Source organism: Podarcis gaigeae (assembly GCF_964106915.1).
Source record: "Podarcis gaigeae genome assembly, chromosome: 5".
Taxonomy (NCBI): domain Eukaryota; kingdom Metazoa; phylum Chordata; class Lepidosauria; order Squamata; family Lacertidae; genus Podarcis; species Podarcis gaigeae.
The window spans coordinates 1109784-1126910 of NC_139681.1; the positions used below are offsets into that span (position 1 = coordinate 1109784).

General features: G+C 45.1%; 1 protein-coding gene across 1 annotated transcript; it reads right to left on the bottom strand.

Moving 5' to 3' along the window:
• Positions 1-201: 201 nt before the first annotated feature.
• KLHL42 (kelch like family member 42) lies at positions 202-11774 on the bottom strand. Its single transcript, XM_083738827.1, has 3 exons — positions 9038-11774; positions 2887-3080; positions 202-777 (listed from the first exon to the last, which is right to left on the bottom strand). The coding sequence occupies exons 1-3, from the start codon at positions 9835-9837 to the stop codon at positions 332-334; spliced, it is 1440 nt and encodes a 479-aa protein (XP_083594953.1). The 5' UTR covers positions 9838-11774; the 3' UTR covers positions 202-331.
• Between the last annotated feature and the right edge of the window lie 5353 nt (positions 11775-17127).

Below are 17127 nucleotides of genomic sequence, written 5' to 3' on the forward strand. Positions count from 1 at the left end.
CAAATCCATCATCTCAACCCTTTAGATCCTCAGCTGAAGCAAAGATTAAAATAAATGGAACTTGTGGGGATGTTTACCCATTACCTCACCACCATTTTTGTCTTGCTCATACGTGGCACGTAATTACAACTGTAAACGTCTTGCAGCAAACATCACTTTTTTCTTCTAAAGCATTATATATACCAACAGTGGCCAATAAAATAATTTTTATAACTATTTATCGGATATAAACAACTTGTGTTCCATTTGGAAAAAATGGTAACTAGGATAAATAAATTTCTTATTCAACAATTAATGAATTTTATGCGGAAAATAAAATTGCAGTTTACATTCACATCAGATTTGGCAAATGCATAGAACAGACCAACATGTTTTGTCCAAAGGTTGGGAAGTGCCTAACAGATTCCCAACTGTCTGAAAATATATTGTACTTTAGAAAAACTCTGTGCTCCAAGCTTGTTGACAATGATACATCTCTGGTCAGTATATAGATCCCATCGTTGTGTAGTGTACAAGTCAAATTAAGTCCAGATTTTGACGTGTTTTCTTTGAGGTAGAGCCATTCTCTGGTGGCAGTGTTATAAGACTGTACTGTTAACATGTCCTCATTCTGGCTAGATTTTTTTTTTGATCCCAGTTCGTGGATGCAGCCTCCAACAATATAGATAGTTTCCTCCACTGATAGCATCTGCTGCTTGCGGATATGGATGTCACACGATTCAAAGGTTGTCCAGTTGTCAGAGCTGGGACAGTACTGCAAGATATTCAAGTTCCGGTCTGCAACAGAGAAGATATTAAATACAGAAAACTTAAATTCAACTTATTTGTACACTGGGGCCTACAACACCTGGTGGTTAAAAGGTCTGATTTCAGGTCAGTTTTCTTTTTCAAAAATGCGGAGAAAGCTTGATTACTGTCCCTTGCAAAGTAGGCTGTTGCTGCACACTTTTCCTGCTTCTCTCTCATTTTCTACTCCCTACAATATCCGTAGTTTTGTCTCCCTTTTGCCCTAGCAACCAGGATGTGTCTTTCCTGCAGTGGGTTCATCTGATATCAGGTACTCCCTAGAATTTATACTATGCAAATACACAAGCACACCACACAAGTGTGAGTGGACGTTAAAGAATTCAACCCACCCAACCAAAATTACTGTGCAAAATGTGAAAACTTTGCAAAGAGGCTTAGATGTGTCTCCTGAGACCAGATTCTCATTATGAATTCACTGTAGAGTTAATTTACAGTACAATGGGATATATGTCTACTCAGAAGTAAGTCTCTTTGTATTTAATGGGACTTTCTCCCAGGTAAGTGATAAAAGACTGCAATCTAGGCTTGTACAGGCATTGGGGGAAAGCAGGGTTCTTCTGCCTTTAACAGCTGTGTATCAGGCATAAATCCAGGTTAAAGCTTTTCTAGTATAGAAATATGATTATAGGAAATATTTCACCTGTTCACATTCTGTCTGTCAGACATTTTATTACATATGTGGCCACTGATTTATTTTGGGGCCCTCCACTGCATATGACAAAAAGCGCTTGAAGGAGCTATGTATGTTTAGCCTGGAAAAGAGGAGACTGAGAGGAGATATGATAGCCATCTTCAGACATCTAAAGGGCTGCTACATGGAAGAGGGACCATGATTGTTTTCTCCTGCTCTGCAGAGTAGAACTCAAGGCTTCAAGTTATTAGAAATGAGGTTCCTACTAAGCATTCGGAAAAAACTTTCTGACAGTAAGAGTTATTCGACAGGTAGAATGGTCTCCCTTGGGAGGTTGTGGACTCTCCTTCCTTAGAGGTTTTTAAGCAGAGGTTGGAGGGCCATCTGTCATGGATGCTTTAGCTGAGATTCCTGCATTGCACTAGATGACCCTTGGGGTTTCTTTCAACTCTATGGTTTTATGCAAATTCATGTCATCTTTTCCATGTGAGTTGAAGGGCCCAATCACATATTCAGTGTACTGGTCTCAGAAAATCCTGTTGCCACCCTTGTACCTTTCATAAGCAAGTCAAACAGTCTGAAGGCTTCAGAAGACAAGAGATCAAGTCCTTTTCAGAGACTCACTTCATAATATCAATACAATGTTTAAAGGGAAAAAAAGATCAACAGGTTTTCAACCTCACAATACACCACACGCTTAATATCAGTCAACACTAATTCTCTTGCAATTTTTCTTAAATGTCCTGTCAAAGTCACACTCAAGATGGTGAAAAGAAAGGGTTGTTGTTTTACAACCTTTCAGTGTGTGTTTATCGCTTAAGTAACAGCTGTTTGACTTATATTGTAATACTAAAATAAGGTACAATAGTACCTCGAGTTACATACGCTTCAGGTTACATACGCTTCAGGTGACAGACTCTGCTAACCCAGAAATAGTGCTTCAGGTTAAGAACTTTGCTTCAGGACGAGAACAGAAATCGTGCTCCGGCGGCACGGCAGCAGCAGGAGACCCCATTAGCTAAAGTGGTGCTTCAGGTTAAGAACAGTTTCAGGTTAAGTACGGACCTCCGCAACGAATTACTTAACCTGAGGTACCACTGTATTTAAAACCAACCACAAACATTGCTTTTTAAATGCACTGCTTATTAAATTGAATACAGTCATACCTCGGGTTGTGAACGTGATACATATTGAGAGGCACGTTTGCAACCCACAGCATTCGCAACCTGAAGTGCTGCGTCTGCGCACGTGCATGACATCATTTTGTGCTTCTACGCATGCGCTGACACCTGGAATTAACCTGTTCTGGTACTTCCCAATTTGGCGCGGTCCGCAACCCGAAGACGCGCAACCCGCAGTGTTTGTAACCCGAGGTATGACTGTATTGAACATGCCAAATAGCATACAATTGTTAAAATAACACTATTCTTTTCTAGTACTTGTCTTACCTCTTGTAGTGTAGCCTCCCATGACGTAGATCTTGCCCTGGCACTCACACGCTGAGAATTCTGCAAGAGGGGTTGGTAAGGATGCTGCAAAGTTCCACCAGTCGTGCTCTGGGCTGTAGCACTCAACATTGGAAAGGAATTGCCCACCAATGGCATACAACTTCCCACTAACAGCCAACAACTTGAAATTAGACCTACAGACAAAACAGTTGGAGAGTTAAATCATTGAATTATACTTTGAGGTGCTTTTGAACTGCTAGGTTGGCAGGAGCTGGGACCGAGCAACAGGAGCTCACCCCGTTGCGGGGATTCGAACTGCCGACCTGATCGGCAAGCCCTAGGCTCAGTGGTTTAGACCACAGCACCACCCGCATCCCTAGAGGAAATAAAACAAGCTAAAATAGGTAAAACGCCAGGGCCAGATGGACTATCAGCAAAGTAATAAAAACTTCAGGACTTTCTGGTACAAGCACTTAAAGAATTAATGAATGAGATATTAGGGACTGGGGAGGTATCCAGAGTCCTGGAAAGAGGCCTATATTACACTGATTCTGAAGCAGGATACCGACCCACTTTTAGTTTAAAATTATAGGCTATTAAACAATGATGATAAACTATTTGCCAACATACTAGCCAACCGAATGAAGGGTTTTTTTAGTCGACATCAACATCAGGCAACATCAGGCAGGTTTCTTGCCAGGCCACCAGATGGAGGATAATATAAGAAATATAACTGACATTATAGATTTGGGACATAACATCCAGATGGCAGATGGGAAATGCTATGGAAAACAGACTAGAAATTTATAGCATGCTGTACACTGAAAGAAAATTATATGAAAATGATGTACTGGTGGTATTTGACCTCTACTAAGCTGGCAAAAATGTATAAAACAAGTACAAATACCTGCTGGAAACGTAAAGAAAAAGAAGGTAACTTTTATCATTTGTAATAAAAGCTTTCTGGGAGATGATATATAATGAAATGGGAAAAAATGTTGAAAATAACCTTTGTTAAGAAACAAGAAGTTTATTAGGAATTACATTCCAAAAGAAGCAGTGTACACCTGCATAGAAATCCAAGTGGGAACCCATAGCCTTGTGGAGAGCAGCCAGGTAAAAATTACTGGTAGTGGAGATAAACTATTTTTTTTAATTATTTATTAAATTTGTATACTGCCCATACATCTCAGAACAGTTCACAACATATATTAAAAACACGACACACATTGTGATTGAAGTCTACACACCATCTCAAGGAGAAGAAGTGGGTGCTATCTTCCAGAAAGAAATGAGAGCTGTTTCAGGGAAGGAAAGATGAGCAGTCCTGGGGAACCTTTACCCTACCATCAGTTCTAAGTGTGGGATCCCTAACAGTCCTGACAACTTCCTCTTTCAGAAGGAACAAGGGGATAATGAGTTGATCTTAACCAGTAAGACAGTTCTTTAATGGGGCAGGAACTTTGGGAGGATGTGACCATATAAGGCTGGAATATATGATCTTATGGAAAGCCAAAGCATAGTCAGATGTGTACCTCACAGAGTTTAGAATTACTAGGCAGGAACCCATGGCTGGATGTGCTTATAAGGAAAAGCTGACGGGGCTGCAAAGAGGCATAGCGAGGAGCTGAAAATAAAATGGACTTCTGTAATAAATGAAAGAGGACAATTCACTGAGAGCAGGCTTGTTGGTGGGGGGACAGTATCAAAAAAGCTAAAGCTTAGAATAAGCCAAGGCAAGCAAAGGATCATGATACAAACAAACAGGGCATTTCCCCAGGAATTTCTGAAGCAAGGGGAAGAAGAAAGAAATTGTAGGCCTGGTGAAATGGGGTGAAATGTTAACAGGGCAACACCTACACTCAACTGCTGTATAGCTTCCATATTCTTCCAAAATGGGATTTTTTTTGGTAATCTCACATTAATGTGACTGGAGAAGGGTGACGATTGTCGTCCAGGGCAGGGCTGCCATTGGCAGGGAGAACAGAAAGTAGTGAAAATCAAATTCCAATGAAAAGGACCCAAAAAATCAGTTCAGTGTCACAGCATCTGTTTCAGCCTGGTTTCCTCACATACCAGAGATACCTTTGCAAGCCCAAAGTTATGTGGGAGATGCTCCAATTGCTGCTACTTCCCATGTATAGTTCATCCCTGCTGGGAACTGGAGCAGTGTTGGCCTTTGGAACCAAAAATGGTCATCTCCCCCCCCCCCACCACTCTAGTGTGTGAGGGCACGGCTGGTAAGCGATGTGAGGGGGGAGAGCACAGTTTCAGACTCTCTCCACATACTGTTAATTATCTGAGTTATCAATCACTGAAGGTGGTTCAAATGTAAGCAAGAGTTTTATAAAAAGTGACTTTCATTCCATACAGAATATTTGTTCTTTCAGCAGCAATGTGACTCTAAAAATATTTGCAGCTTGTCGGGTGGGTGGGTGTCGCATGGAGAGAAAAGGGTCAATAGTTTTGAAGCCTGACCTTGCTGACATTTGCAATTAGGTCACCCTGTACATTTCCACCCACCAATACAATTTCCCTGCTGAAAGCATCTGAGCTAGCCAAAATGTGAGCAAACAGCCATGACTTCAAATGGGCACCAGCAAACCTGCCTTGTTTTGTTTAAATTCAAGAGATTTAGACTAGAATAATATGAGGCTAATAGAAAAACCACAGTCAAAGGAGATTTTTTTAAAAAAAGAATAGTTTGCAGGTGGTAGACATGAGATGCAGATGTGCAGGAACAGCTAAGGGAGCTGGGCATGTTTAGCCTGGAGAAGAGGAGGTTAAGGGGTGATATGATAGCCAAGTTCAAATATATAAAAGGAGAAGGGAGAAAGGTTGTTTTCTGCTGCTCTGGAGACGTGGACACGGAGCAATGGATCCAAACTGCAAGAAAGAAGATTCCACCTAAACATTAGGAAGAACTTCCTGACAGTAAGAGCTGTTTGACAGTGGAATTTGCTGCCAAGGAGTGTGGTGGAGTCTCCTTCTTTGGAGGTCTTTAAGCAGAGGCTTGACAACCATATGTCAGGAGTGCTCTGATGGTGTTTCCTGCTTGGCAGGGGGTTGGACTCGATGGCCCTTGTGGTCTCTTCCAACTCTATGATTCTGTGATTCTAAAGTGAGAGGCTTATTTCTGTTGGGGAAATTAAAAATGTAGTATTTGCCGTTTTCCACCTGCCTTTCTCACCAATGGAGGTCTTCAGAGGCTACAGCTGGAGCCCGACAGTGGAGGTCCACAATCAGGGCATGATGGAAGCAGCATTCCTCTGTTCAGTAGAGTAAAACCAATGGAAGGCAAGGTGAGCCACCAGTTTCGCAAATCTTTAGGCTTAATGAATTTGTCCCTTATCAAACCACTAGAAGTGGACCAACAATAAGAATGGGTAAAAGAACCCTTCACATTGGTTGCACTCTAATATATTTGGAGCACCAAAGAGACACAGGAAACAATTCCCCTATGTGAGAGACAAATGGCACACACCCTTCCTCCAGGACAAGGGCAGCCCAAGTGCCATATTTCCACAAGGGCAACCTTCCAGAGGCTGCATGCAAGTAATGGGTGGGGCCAGAGACAAAAGTGGGCAGAGCAAAGGCTACCACAATTCAAGGATGCAGCCCAGAGAGACAAAAATCACTTGGAAAGGATGTGGGTCAGGGCTGGTCGCAAGGCTAGGCATAATCCCAAGGGCCAGACAGAGGGGCCCCAGGGTTTACCATCCTGATCTAAGGCTTGTGAGAAGCTTCCCACAGCAAGTGTGAATTTTAAGTGCAGTGAATACAAAAAGCCCTGTATGTCATGGGCCGAAATCTTGCAGGCTACTCTCATCGACCATAAACCAAAGACATACACCACCAAAGCAATACACCACTCAAGCTCTACTGCCAAGAACTCAAAGGATTCAACTGAGCAGAAATCGCCTTTCTACGGCTGTTATTCTAAATATACACAACTTAAGACTGAAAATGACAATTTAGTAATTACCGTATTTTTCCCTCTATAACACGCAGATTTTTTCTCCTAAAAAGTAAGGGGAAATGTCTGTGCGTGTTATTGAGCGAATGTGTGGTCCCTGGAGCCGTTTGTCCCAAGTGCATGGCAAAAACCAGGCAAAAATCATATTGCGCCATCACAGAGGAGAGGAGGCTGCTGCTTTCCTGCATTCTGCCTCAGGGTCTTACTGCCCACCCTGTTCTGTTTCGGTTGCTGTTTGCTCAAACGGAACAAAGAGCAGTGAAATCCCCTCCCCTCCAGGCAAGCGGAGAGGAAAGCAGAGCATCCTTCCTTCTATTCCTCTCCGTGCTCCCTCTCTGTGCTCTGGTGCTGCTGCTGCTGCTGCTGCGTCTGGGGACTCGGCAGGCAGCGGAAAACATGCAGATGAGAGAGAGAGAGAGAGAGAGAGAGAGAGGGAGGGAGGGCTGGCTTGGGTGGGTGGGTGGACTTTTGCCTTCCTCCCCCCCCCTTTAAACCCCTCTCCTGCATTCTTAGCCAGCTGCTTCTCCGGACACCCCTCTCGTGCTCCTTGTCCCTTCTATATTTTTCCTTCCCTCCCCACTTAAAACGTGGTTACAAAGCACGGATCCACATGGATCCTCAGGATCTTTGCATTGGGTCACCCCAAATTCACCATCAGATCACATAGCAATGATCTGATGCAAAAACAGGGCTGCAATGGTGCAAAAATGTGGTTACAAAGCATGGATCCACATGGATCCTCAGGATCTTTGCATTGGGTCATCTCAAATTCACCATCAGATCACATAGCATGTCCATGGCTACAGCCTGCACCAAAAAAATTACGCACCCACTGTTGCCTGGCGCTGCAATGGGGCAAAAATGTGGTTACAAAGCATGTATCCACATGGATCCTCAGGATCTTTCCATTGGGTCACCCCAAATTCACCATCAGATCACATAGCATGTCCATGGCTATAGCCTGCCCCCCAAAAATCACGTACCCACTGTTGCCTGGGGCTGCAATGGTGCGAAAACGTGGTTACAAAGCATGGATCCACAGGGATTCTCAGGATTTTGGCATTGGGTCACCCCAAATTCACCATCAGATCACATGTCTGTGGCCACAGCATGAAGCACAAAAATGATACATCCACTGTTTCATTCAGAATGTTTTTCCCCTTGTTTTCCTCCTCTAAAAACAATGTGCGTGTTATGGTCAGGTGCGTGTTATAGAGCGAAAAATACGGTATTTGCTTCACCTGGGAGAGGATCCTAATCATTTCCTCTTCCCAGCAGCTGGCTTGAGTAACATGTCTCTAATTTGCTCCTGTCCCTCCACAGTATCAGTGGCTGAAATGTGTTTTCTGAGATTAGGTTGTCCAGACACATGAGAAGTTCCAAAGGTGTCGCTGCACACAGCCTGCTGCCCCCACTAAACCGCCCAGGAAGTTGACAGTTTGAGTAGAATCTGAGCTGGATGGGATACAGGAAATCCAGAGCTAGAGCTCTAGCCTCTGCTTGAACACCCGCAGCAATGGCTTCTGTTGCACAATTGTTCCAACAGACAACCCTTCAGGTGTCTGAAGAGTGTTGTCATGTCCCCCACCCCACCTCAGTCTTTAGGTTAAACAAGCTTCCATACTAGGCCATTGTCTTTAAGGCCATCCTCTAAACCCAACCTAATGTGTCTGATTTAAAATGTGGTACCCAGCCCTGGATACTGAACTCCAGATGTGGTCCACTGCTGCAGAGTAAGTTGGAACTATTACTTCTCATTACTTGGAAACTGGTTCTATTTATGTAGCCTAAAATTGCAAGGTTTTTCTTTTTCTTTTTTTGCAACAACAAAGAACATTTCCATGTGTATCCTGCAAAGTCAGGTGTCCACCACCCTACGGATTATGTGGTTATTGTGTGTGCGCACGTGTAACATGGCATGCATCTCTGCTGAATTTGAGTTTGTTGGCCTAGGTTTCCATTCCTTTAAGATCTGCATTCCTGTCTTCTGAGGCGCTAGTTGTCTCTCCAATTTTGTGTCTTCTGCAAACCTGATCTCAAGACCACACTTAACCAAACCTGATCTCAAGACCACATTCAAACCAGCTTAGCTTTTCCACACCTCACACTGAAAAATGCTTCCATTTATTCCACTCTGAAAAAGCAAGAAGTTCCTTGGAGCATCTCGGGCGTTACCTTTTCTGGTTCATCGAGGCCACGGGGCTCCACTCGTTCAGGCAGGGGTTGTAGCAGTGCGCGGCCGAGATCTCCTGGCTGCCGAGCCGGTGGCCGCCCACCAGGAACAGGTAGTTGTCCAGCACGGCCGCGCCGTAGCCGCGCACGTTGGCCAGCTCCGGAGGCGGGCGGGCGGGCAGCGGGAGCCAGCGGCCGGCCGTCTCGTCGTACCTGCGCATGGAGCCGGGCGCGCCGCCTTCCTGGGGCCAGGCTCGGGCGAAGGGGCCCAGCGCCAGCAGGGCGGCCGCGCCTCCCGCGCGCCTTTCCCGCAGCTGCTGCCTCAGGGCGCCGGGCAGCAGGCGCCGGGCCTCGGGCCTGCGGAGCACCTGGTGGAAGCGCGCCGCCATGAAGGCCACGCAGGCGGCCTGCAGCTCCGGCAGCCCGTAGACCTGCGCCAGGTGGTGCAGCTGCAGGCAGTTGGGCAGCGCCACCTGCGCGGGCAGCCGGCGCAGCAGCGGGGTCACCTGCAGGTAGCAGGCGGCCTCCACCAGCGCCTCCAGCGCCGCCTCGCCCTCGCGCTCCAGGCCGGCCAGGCGGGACGTGCCGATGAAGTCCAGCACCAGCTCCAGGCCGCGCGCGCCCAGCCCCCCGCGCAGCTCCTGCACCTCCGCCGCCGCCTCGCGCATCCCCGAGCGGAAGAGCGCGCCGAAGTAGTCGCTCTGCTCCCGCAGCTGCCTCTTGCCCACCGGGAAGCAGCGCTCGCCCAGCCGGATCTGCACCACCGCCGCCGCCTCCTCCTCCGCCTCGCCGCCCTCCGCCATGGCCGCCCCGGGACGGGCCGCCGCGCTCCGCCCCCGTCGGCCGCGCGCCCCTCGCCGGGCTCCCCGTCCAGGCTGCAGGCCGGGCTGCCCAAGGCAGGAGCCTCCCCGTGGCGCCGGAGGAAACCAGGGAGGAAGGAAGAGCCCGCGGAGCCTGCAAGGCCGAGAAAGGCAAGGCCCCTTCAGGGCCGCCACCTCAAAGGGGAGAGCGGCGACTCCGTCCTGTGCCTCCTGACCCGGGGCAGGGAGCTCAGCAAGGGGCTGATTTGCCAGAGGGCTAGAAGAGCTTGCCTAAGCATTAAAATATCACACCAAAATATGGTATGTGCATTAACTGCACCATTTTTCATAAGATGTAGCACATTGTGAGCCTGTCACCTGAATCTTGGGAGTAAATCACATTAAACCGGGCCGGGGTCAGGAGGAAAGATGTGAACATGAAGCCTCACAGAAACTAAACTTTGCTAACTTAAATTTACTTGGCAGATTGGTTAAAAAGAAGGTAAAATTCTTCAATCATTGGGCAGCCCAATTTGACTTGCTTTGGATAGAACACAGTAAGTGCAGGTGGCGCTGTGGGTTAAACCACAGAGCCTAGAGTTTGCCGATCACAAGGTCGGTGGTTCCAATCCCCAGGACGGGGTGAGCTCCTGTTGCTTGGTCCCTGCTCCTGCCAACCTAGCAGTTTGAAAGCACGTCAGAGTGCAAGTAGATAAATGGGTACTGCTCCGGCGGGAAGGTCAACAGCGTTTCCATGCGCTGCTCTGGTTCGCCAGAGGCGGCTTGGTCATGCTGGCCACATGACCCGGAAGCTGTACGCCGGCTCCCTCGGCCAGTAAAGCGAGATGAGCGCCGCAGCCCCAGAGTCGTCTGCGACTGAGCCTAATGGACTTTACCTTTAAGAATGCCATTTGGTGCATGCCTTAGGTTTTCTACACGCGTGGCCACAATTATGCTTTTATTTGTTACACAGCACTTGACCTATCTGTGCCTTGCTCAATATTTGTCTTTCGTTACGGCCGTTCAAAAAGTTTGCAGGTCTCTTCTCAGGTATTTCCAGAGGGCAAAAGCCCAGCCAGCTTCTTTTCACAGTAGGTATTCTGCACGGATCACGGAGCTCCGCACTAACCAAGGCACAGAAAGGCAGGATGTGTTCCCAGATTGTGGCCGTGACATTCAATCTGTTTGGTGTAGCAAGTAAAAGGCTGCAGAATGGAATTTCTTTGTGCCTGCCTCAGGTGAAGAGGGCTCCCTAGCAGTCTAAAACCAGGGTCAGGTGGGTAGAAAACTTCTTCTGTATGGGCTCATTCCATTAAGGTCATGCAGTGTGAGGGCTTTTTGTTCTGTGAAGCACAGAATGGTGTCTTATTGCATATCACGGCTCTCTCTGCCCTCTCTACAATATGCTATTGCGTTGCCAAGATGGGTTGTAGTTTACAGCATAATCTTAGTTCACAATTACACTGCTTGATCAGGCCAAGTTCATCCAGTCCAACAATAAGACAGTGGCTTCTGGAAACATCTACTGTTCAGGCATAGACTGCCTTGGGACATGGAGGTTCAGTGTAGCTTGTGGTGACTAGTTTCTTAACCTAATTATGCCCTGTGTCACAAACTTCCCTTTGTCTAGAAAAACATAATGCAGTGGTGCCTCGGGTTAAGAACTTAATTCGTTCCGGAGGTTCGTTCTTAACCTGAAACTGTTCTTAACCTGAAGCACCACTTTAGGTAATGGGGCCTCCCGCTGCTGCGGCACGATTTCTGTTCTCGTCCTGAAGCAAAGTTCTTAACCCGAGGTACTATTTCTGGGTTAGCGGAGTCTGTAACCTGAAGCGTCTGTAACCTGAAGCGTATGTAACCCAAGGTACCACTGTATACAAAAATTAGATCATTTATTTTATATAGAAAACTGTATAAATCTCTTAATCAAAATATTCTCTAAGTGGTGTACATAATAAAATTATCAATGAAACACAGATAAATCAGCAAAACTTTTAAAGACAAATCTACACAATTAAATTATGTGTATACATAATAAAAAATGATGCCTAAGAAGAGCACTGCTGAATCAGACCCTGTGCCCGTCTTCTCACAGGGCCCAACCAGAAGCCTGTGGGAAGCAAACAAGCAAAATCTGGGTGTAACAGCAGAATTCTTCTGAATTCTGAAGCCCACCCCACACAACTAGACATGGACATTTGGTTGGAAGTAAATCCCTTTAAACTGAGGGGCCCCATTTCTGTATGATCAGGTCTTTGAATATCAGCATTGCCACTGCATCCTTGGTACTTGAAGCCTGAAGTCCCACGCGGATGTGGAGATGCGTGGCTGCATCTCTGTTTTTCTAATGCATGCAGGGGGCAGAGAGAATTCAGATCAGGATTGTGAATTCTCTTATTGATTATGGAAACAAAAGCCTGTGCATATACATACTTTACCTGCTGAGGGAAACAGTAGCTTTATATGTGATTTTCATCAGGGAAAATATTCCCAAAGGAAAAAGTTGAGCCCCTTCTTGCTTACCCCTCACCCCCGCTATGGCTCTGTCGGTTCTGGTTTGACCTGAAGCCAGACTGAAACAAGGTAAAGGGTTCTCTGTCTGCCAGACTTCAGGAACAAAGAACCAATACATTGGGTCAATATATGGCCTTAATTGGCCAGTATCAGGTTGACATGGTTTCCGTTGTCTTTGGCAGGAAAGGGGTTAACAGCCAGGCACTGGCTCTCAAAGGAAAGTCATTCTGCTATTGTCTGCTCAGGCAGGTAGGGAGAGTGTGCAAGACTATTCACCAGAGAGCTTGCTAACAATTTAAAATAGACTTGCTGCTTTCGAGCAGGCATTTAAAAAATAAATCCATAGCTAGCATTAAAGCAAGTTTCATATCTGTCAATGGAGAGTTATGCATGGATTTAGAAATAGCCCTTTTTGCACATAGCATAATCCTAGCTATCCTGCCTGCCAACAAATTCTGTCCTCCTGCTTTTTCCTCTTGGAGTTACAGTCACTTCTACAGAGTGCAGGTAAGAAAACCGATACAGTGTTTGCTTCTGGTAAGTTTTACTATAGCCATATTTGTGTTTTAAATTTTTCTGTCTAGGATACTAGGATATAAAATATCAAATTTCAGGCACAATATTCCTCACATGGAAGATTTGTATCAGAGCGTCTACTTAAGCTGATTGAGAATTCAAGGTCTGGAGAGGAACAGGGAGAATTATGAGAGGAATCTGGTGTCAAATCTTCTTAGAAGAGGTAATGAGATAAGCATCATCCATAGAAAGAGGCTGCAGCTGGGATATATGATGATTGACTGGGGGTTGTCTACACTGGAGCAAAATGTAGATTCACAGAATCCTCTCTCCCCATTACTGTCCATGCTACATGTTCACTTTCACAAACCTTACAATTTCCCCTTTCAAGTGAGGTTTTTCTGATCCTCAGAAAGTCTGAAAGAGCCAGGATAAAAAACAAACAAACCTGCACTTAAAAGGGGGAAAGTCTGGGACAGGGGTCAGCAAACTTTTTCAGCAGGGGGCCGGTCCACTGTCCCTCAGACTTTGTGGGGGGCCGAACTATATTGGGGGGGGGGGATGAACGAATTTCTATGTCCCACAAATAACCCAGAGACGCATTTTAAATAAAAGGGCACATTCTACTCATGTAAATACACACCAATTCCCGGACCGCCGGATGTAGAAGGTGATTGGGCTGGATCCAACCCCCGGGCCTTAGTTTGCTCCAGTATGGATGTTCCCACAGCCACACTGAACTTAATGGGACTTACTTCTGAGTAGACATTAATTTAGAATATGCACTGCTAGTCACAAAAATAACACAATGGTTTACAAGAGTATATACATTAAAAAACAATTTAAAAGATATGCCACGTAAATTTTTAAAAATCAGAAATCAGCTAACTAGAACAACAACAAAATAAGGTTCTTTGTTGCTTGTTGTGCCATGTAATAATTTATTCTGCAATAGCCAGGTTCCCAAAAGTTAAGTTCTGTTACATATCTGGAAGTCCCTTGTTCAGTGGGACTTACTTCCAAGAATAAGGGCAGATGGGAAGGTAGCCCATCTAGAAGGGAAACTTTCATCCTAAACCTCCGCTGCCTTGTGGGATATCTTCAGGAGAAGACAATACTAAGGAGTAAACCGTACACAAATGGGTATGGAGTCTCTAAGGCAACAGCTGGATGGCACCTTGTACGTCTCCTTCTGGCAACTCCTGTAGCCAAACTGGTGCTAAATGTATCGCTCTGCTTTCCTTTGGACCCCATCAGCCAGGCTGGGCAGACCAGGATCTCCATGTGCACTGCTCAGCCTTGTGCCTGGGGAGGCCACTTCAGTGCTGCAAATGCAGTGGTTTGATTTCACCCTCGGAGGCTCACTCCATTGTCTCTCAAGACAGAGGGATCCCAGCAACAACAGCTACAACAATGTAGTGTAAATTGAAATGCATGCAATCCTATAATAATTAAAAGTGAAAATCAAAACTGAATGCTGGGATCAGCCACTGTGGATAACTACCCATAATTACCTACCAGATAATAATTATTCTGATTTGGAATTTTACCTAACAAATTAATTGCAGCAGAAACAATTGTTACTAAAAATAGGGAGACTATAGATATATTTATAAAAATCATTTTGGTATTACAAGCAAACTTTTTTTTCCTTTTTAGAAGCGAGACTTACTTGTACCATTTTAACTTTTAAGTCACCGCTCAAAATTTCTACAGATATCAGAATCTACGGACTGCTTGGGGCTGTGGGGGATACACTCCCCAAACATCTCATTGAGGTTTGGGTGTGTTCAGTGGCTGCAGAATGAGACCTGACTGTTTCTTGGGAATAGAAAACTGGGCGGGAGGGGGAACAGAATGGAGTCCCATGGAGAAAGCATGGATGGCAGGCTAAACATGGAACAGCTGCTATGTTTATGGCAGGAAATGTATTTTCTTTCCACGTAAGGTTATGCACACAAATTACAATGCATAAGGAGTGTGGGAGTGTAACTGAAATGCTTCGTTTTTGTTGCCAAACCATAAGAGAGGCATCCACCACAAGGAAGTGCACTGAACCTGGAAACAAGGCAACATTATTTATATCAAACTTTAATTCTCATCATACTACCAACTCTTCACATGTTCAGTTTTTGTTTTAGATCACACAAGTTATTTTTAATTATCTGTATAACATCTGCAGTAACCAGGTGCTGTATCCCAAATAGTTTTTAAAAGGAAAAAAACTTGTGTTGTTCTGTTTAGCTACGGGGACTTGGAAGGACCTGTGCCATCCCCATCCTGAATGTTAGCCAAAGGATCTTTGAATAGCAAGCTTAGCATTAACAAAAAGGGAGTACCATCTGCCTTCTAAGAGTTTCACAATAGCTATGAGAATGGTAAGGAAAGGGCAGTCAGCTAAGGAACGTTATCTCAAGTGCAGAATGCAGCTTCCTTTGTCCTCTAAGAAACTAAACTGAGAAGCTCTAGGGGTAGCTTGGCCTGCAGGAGGCAGCTTCTGAAATTCCCTCTTGTACACACCTATGAAAGGCGCAGGAGGCCTGCCCTCTTTTCATGACTATCCTGACACCAAATCTAAGCTCTTTAGTGCTATAAAATAAAATGGGGAAAAGTTTCAGGAGAGGGGGGAAGAAAAGAAAAAAGATTCTCTTTCTCCTTCCTGGAACCTCCTCTGCTCTGTGAGCTCTGAACATGCTGCATGTTACTTGTTCCAAGTTGGTTAGCATCCTGCACAGGAAAACAACTTTTAGGAGCTAGGGTTATACTGTGGTACCTCGGTTTAAGAACAGCCCTGTTTACGAACTATTCGGTTTACGAACTCTGCAAAACTGGAGGTGGTGTTCCGGATTGCGAACTTTACCTCGGTCTAGTGGAAGGGCACTGGTGGCAGGAGGCCTCATTAGGGAAAGCACGCCTCGGTTTAAGAGTGGTTTCAGTTTAAGAACGGACTTCCAGAACGGATTAAGTTCATACACCGAGGTACCACTGTACTGCAACCTTTTGTTGTGGGTCCCCTCTTATTTTATTTTGTTGTAGTATTAGCAGCAGTAGTAAACAAAAATAATAGTTGTAATAATATCATCTACATTCTCTTTCTCTTCCATCTTAACTATGTGGGAATGTTAAGGGTAGTAGGAAAGGATATACTGAAAAAGTATTATCCTTCCTTCACTCATGCTAGTGAGTGATGTAGCAGAGCAGATTCCCCTCAATATAGCTGGAAGCTTGTTTGCAGATTCATTTGAATCTTTTAGTTAAGATTTTTTCCTGGTGCCCCCTTTAATCCCTCTTAAAAGATAAAGACACAAGAGTCTTTCTGAGTAAAGTAACAAAAGAATTACTCGCATTTCAGTTCACAATGTGATCTCTGAAAGATAGGCTTTACTTAGTGGTTACACATAGAAACTGAGTTCATCTCCTAGGGCAGGCATGGCCAAACTTGGCCCTCCAGCTGTTTTGGGACTACAACTCCCATCATGTTAGCTAGGGATGATGGGAGTTGTAGTCCCAAAACAGCTGGAGGACCAGGTTTGGCCATGCCTGTCCTAGGGAGACTGAGCTCACTGAATACATTAAGATAACAAAATGGCTGCAGGAGAGCAGCATGGCAGCAAAAGAGAGAACAAGACAACACTGGAACAAAACTGAGAAAATGGCTGCATGACTCTGCTCTTTTGTCCATCTCCCAGGTCACATGCAGGAGGAGGACGCTCCAGACCAGTGGAAGAGGACATTACCCTGACTGGATGTCCCCCTGCCTGTGCCCACTCTAGGGAAATAAGGAATGTTGCATTTGACTGCACCAATGGATTACATCCCACAAACTATTGGATATTTGAAAAATGACTAATGGAATTAAAGGGACATTTATTTATCACTTAAAAATATATATCCTGAGGTTGCAATCCTGTATTCCTATGCCAACACACATGTTAGGCACACACTGAAATCCCATAGGATTTAGTGAAAAGTGCAGCCTGATCCTGTGCATATTTACTTGGAAGTAAATGCCATTGTGTTTGATGGGACTTAACATTTGATAAGTGCTAGGGGTTGCAGTCCCAGGTTCACACAGCTAAGTGCGGCCAGAGTAATGTCGAGCAGCAGGGTTTGGTTAATAAATTACTAGCTTCTTGTTATGGAGGTTCAAAGTAAATACAAATGCAGTGATCAGTTCATTGTAAGAGAGAAAAGTAACATTCTTTTCTAGCACAGCAGTAACAAAGACTGAATTTTTCATTACACTACCCATTGTTCTACCAG

Excerpts from the sequence above, each read along its gene's own strand:
- KLHL42 (XM_083738827.1), bottom strand. The coding sequence starts at position 9,837 with ATGGCGGAGGGCGGCGAGGCGGAGGAGGAGGCGGCGGCGGTGGTGCAG. Across the intron at positions 3,081-9,037 it reads GCCTCGATGAACCAGAAAAG|GTCTAATTTCAAGTTGTTGG; the intron begins GTAACGCCCGAG and ends TTTTGTCTGTAG. Across the intron at positions 778-2,886 it reads GGGAGGCTACACTACAAGAG|ACCGGAACTTGAATATCTTG; the intron begins GTAAGACAAGTA and ends TCTCTGTTGCAG.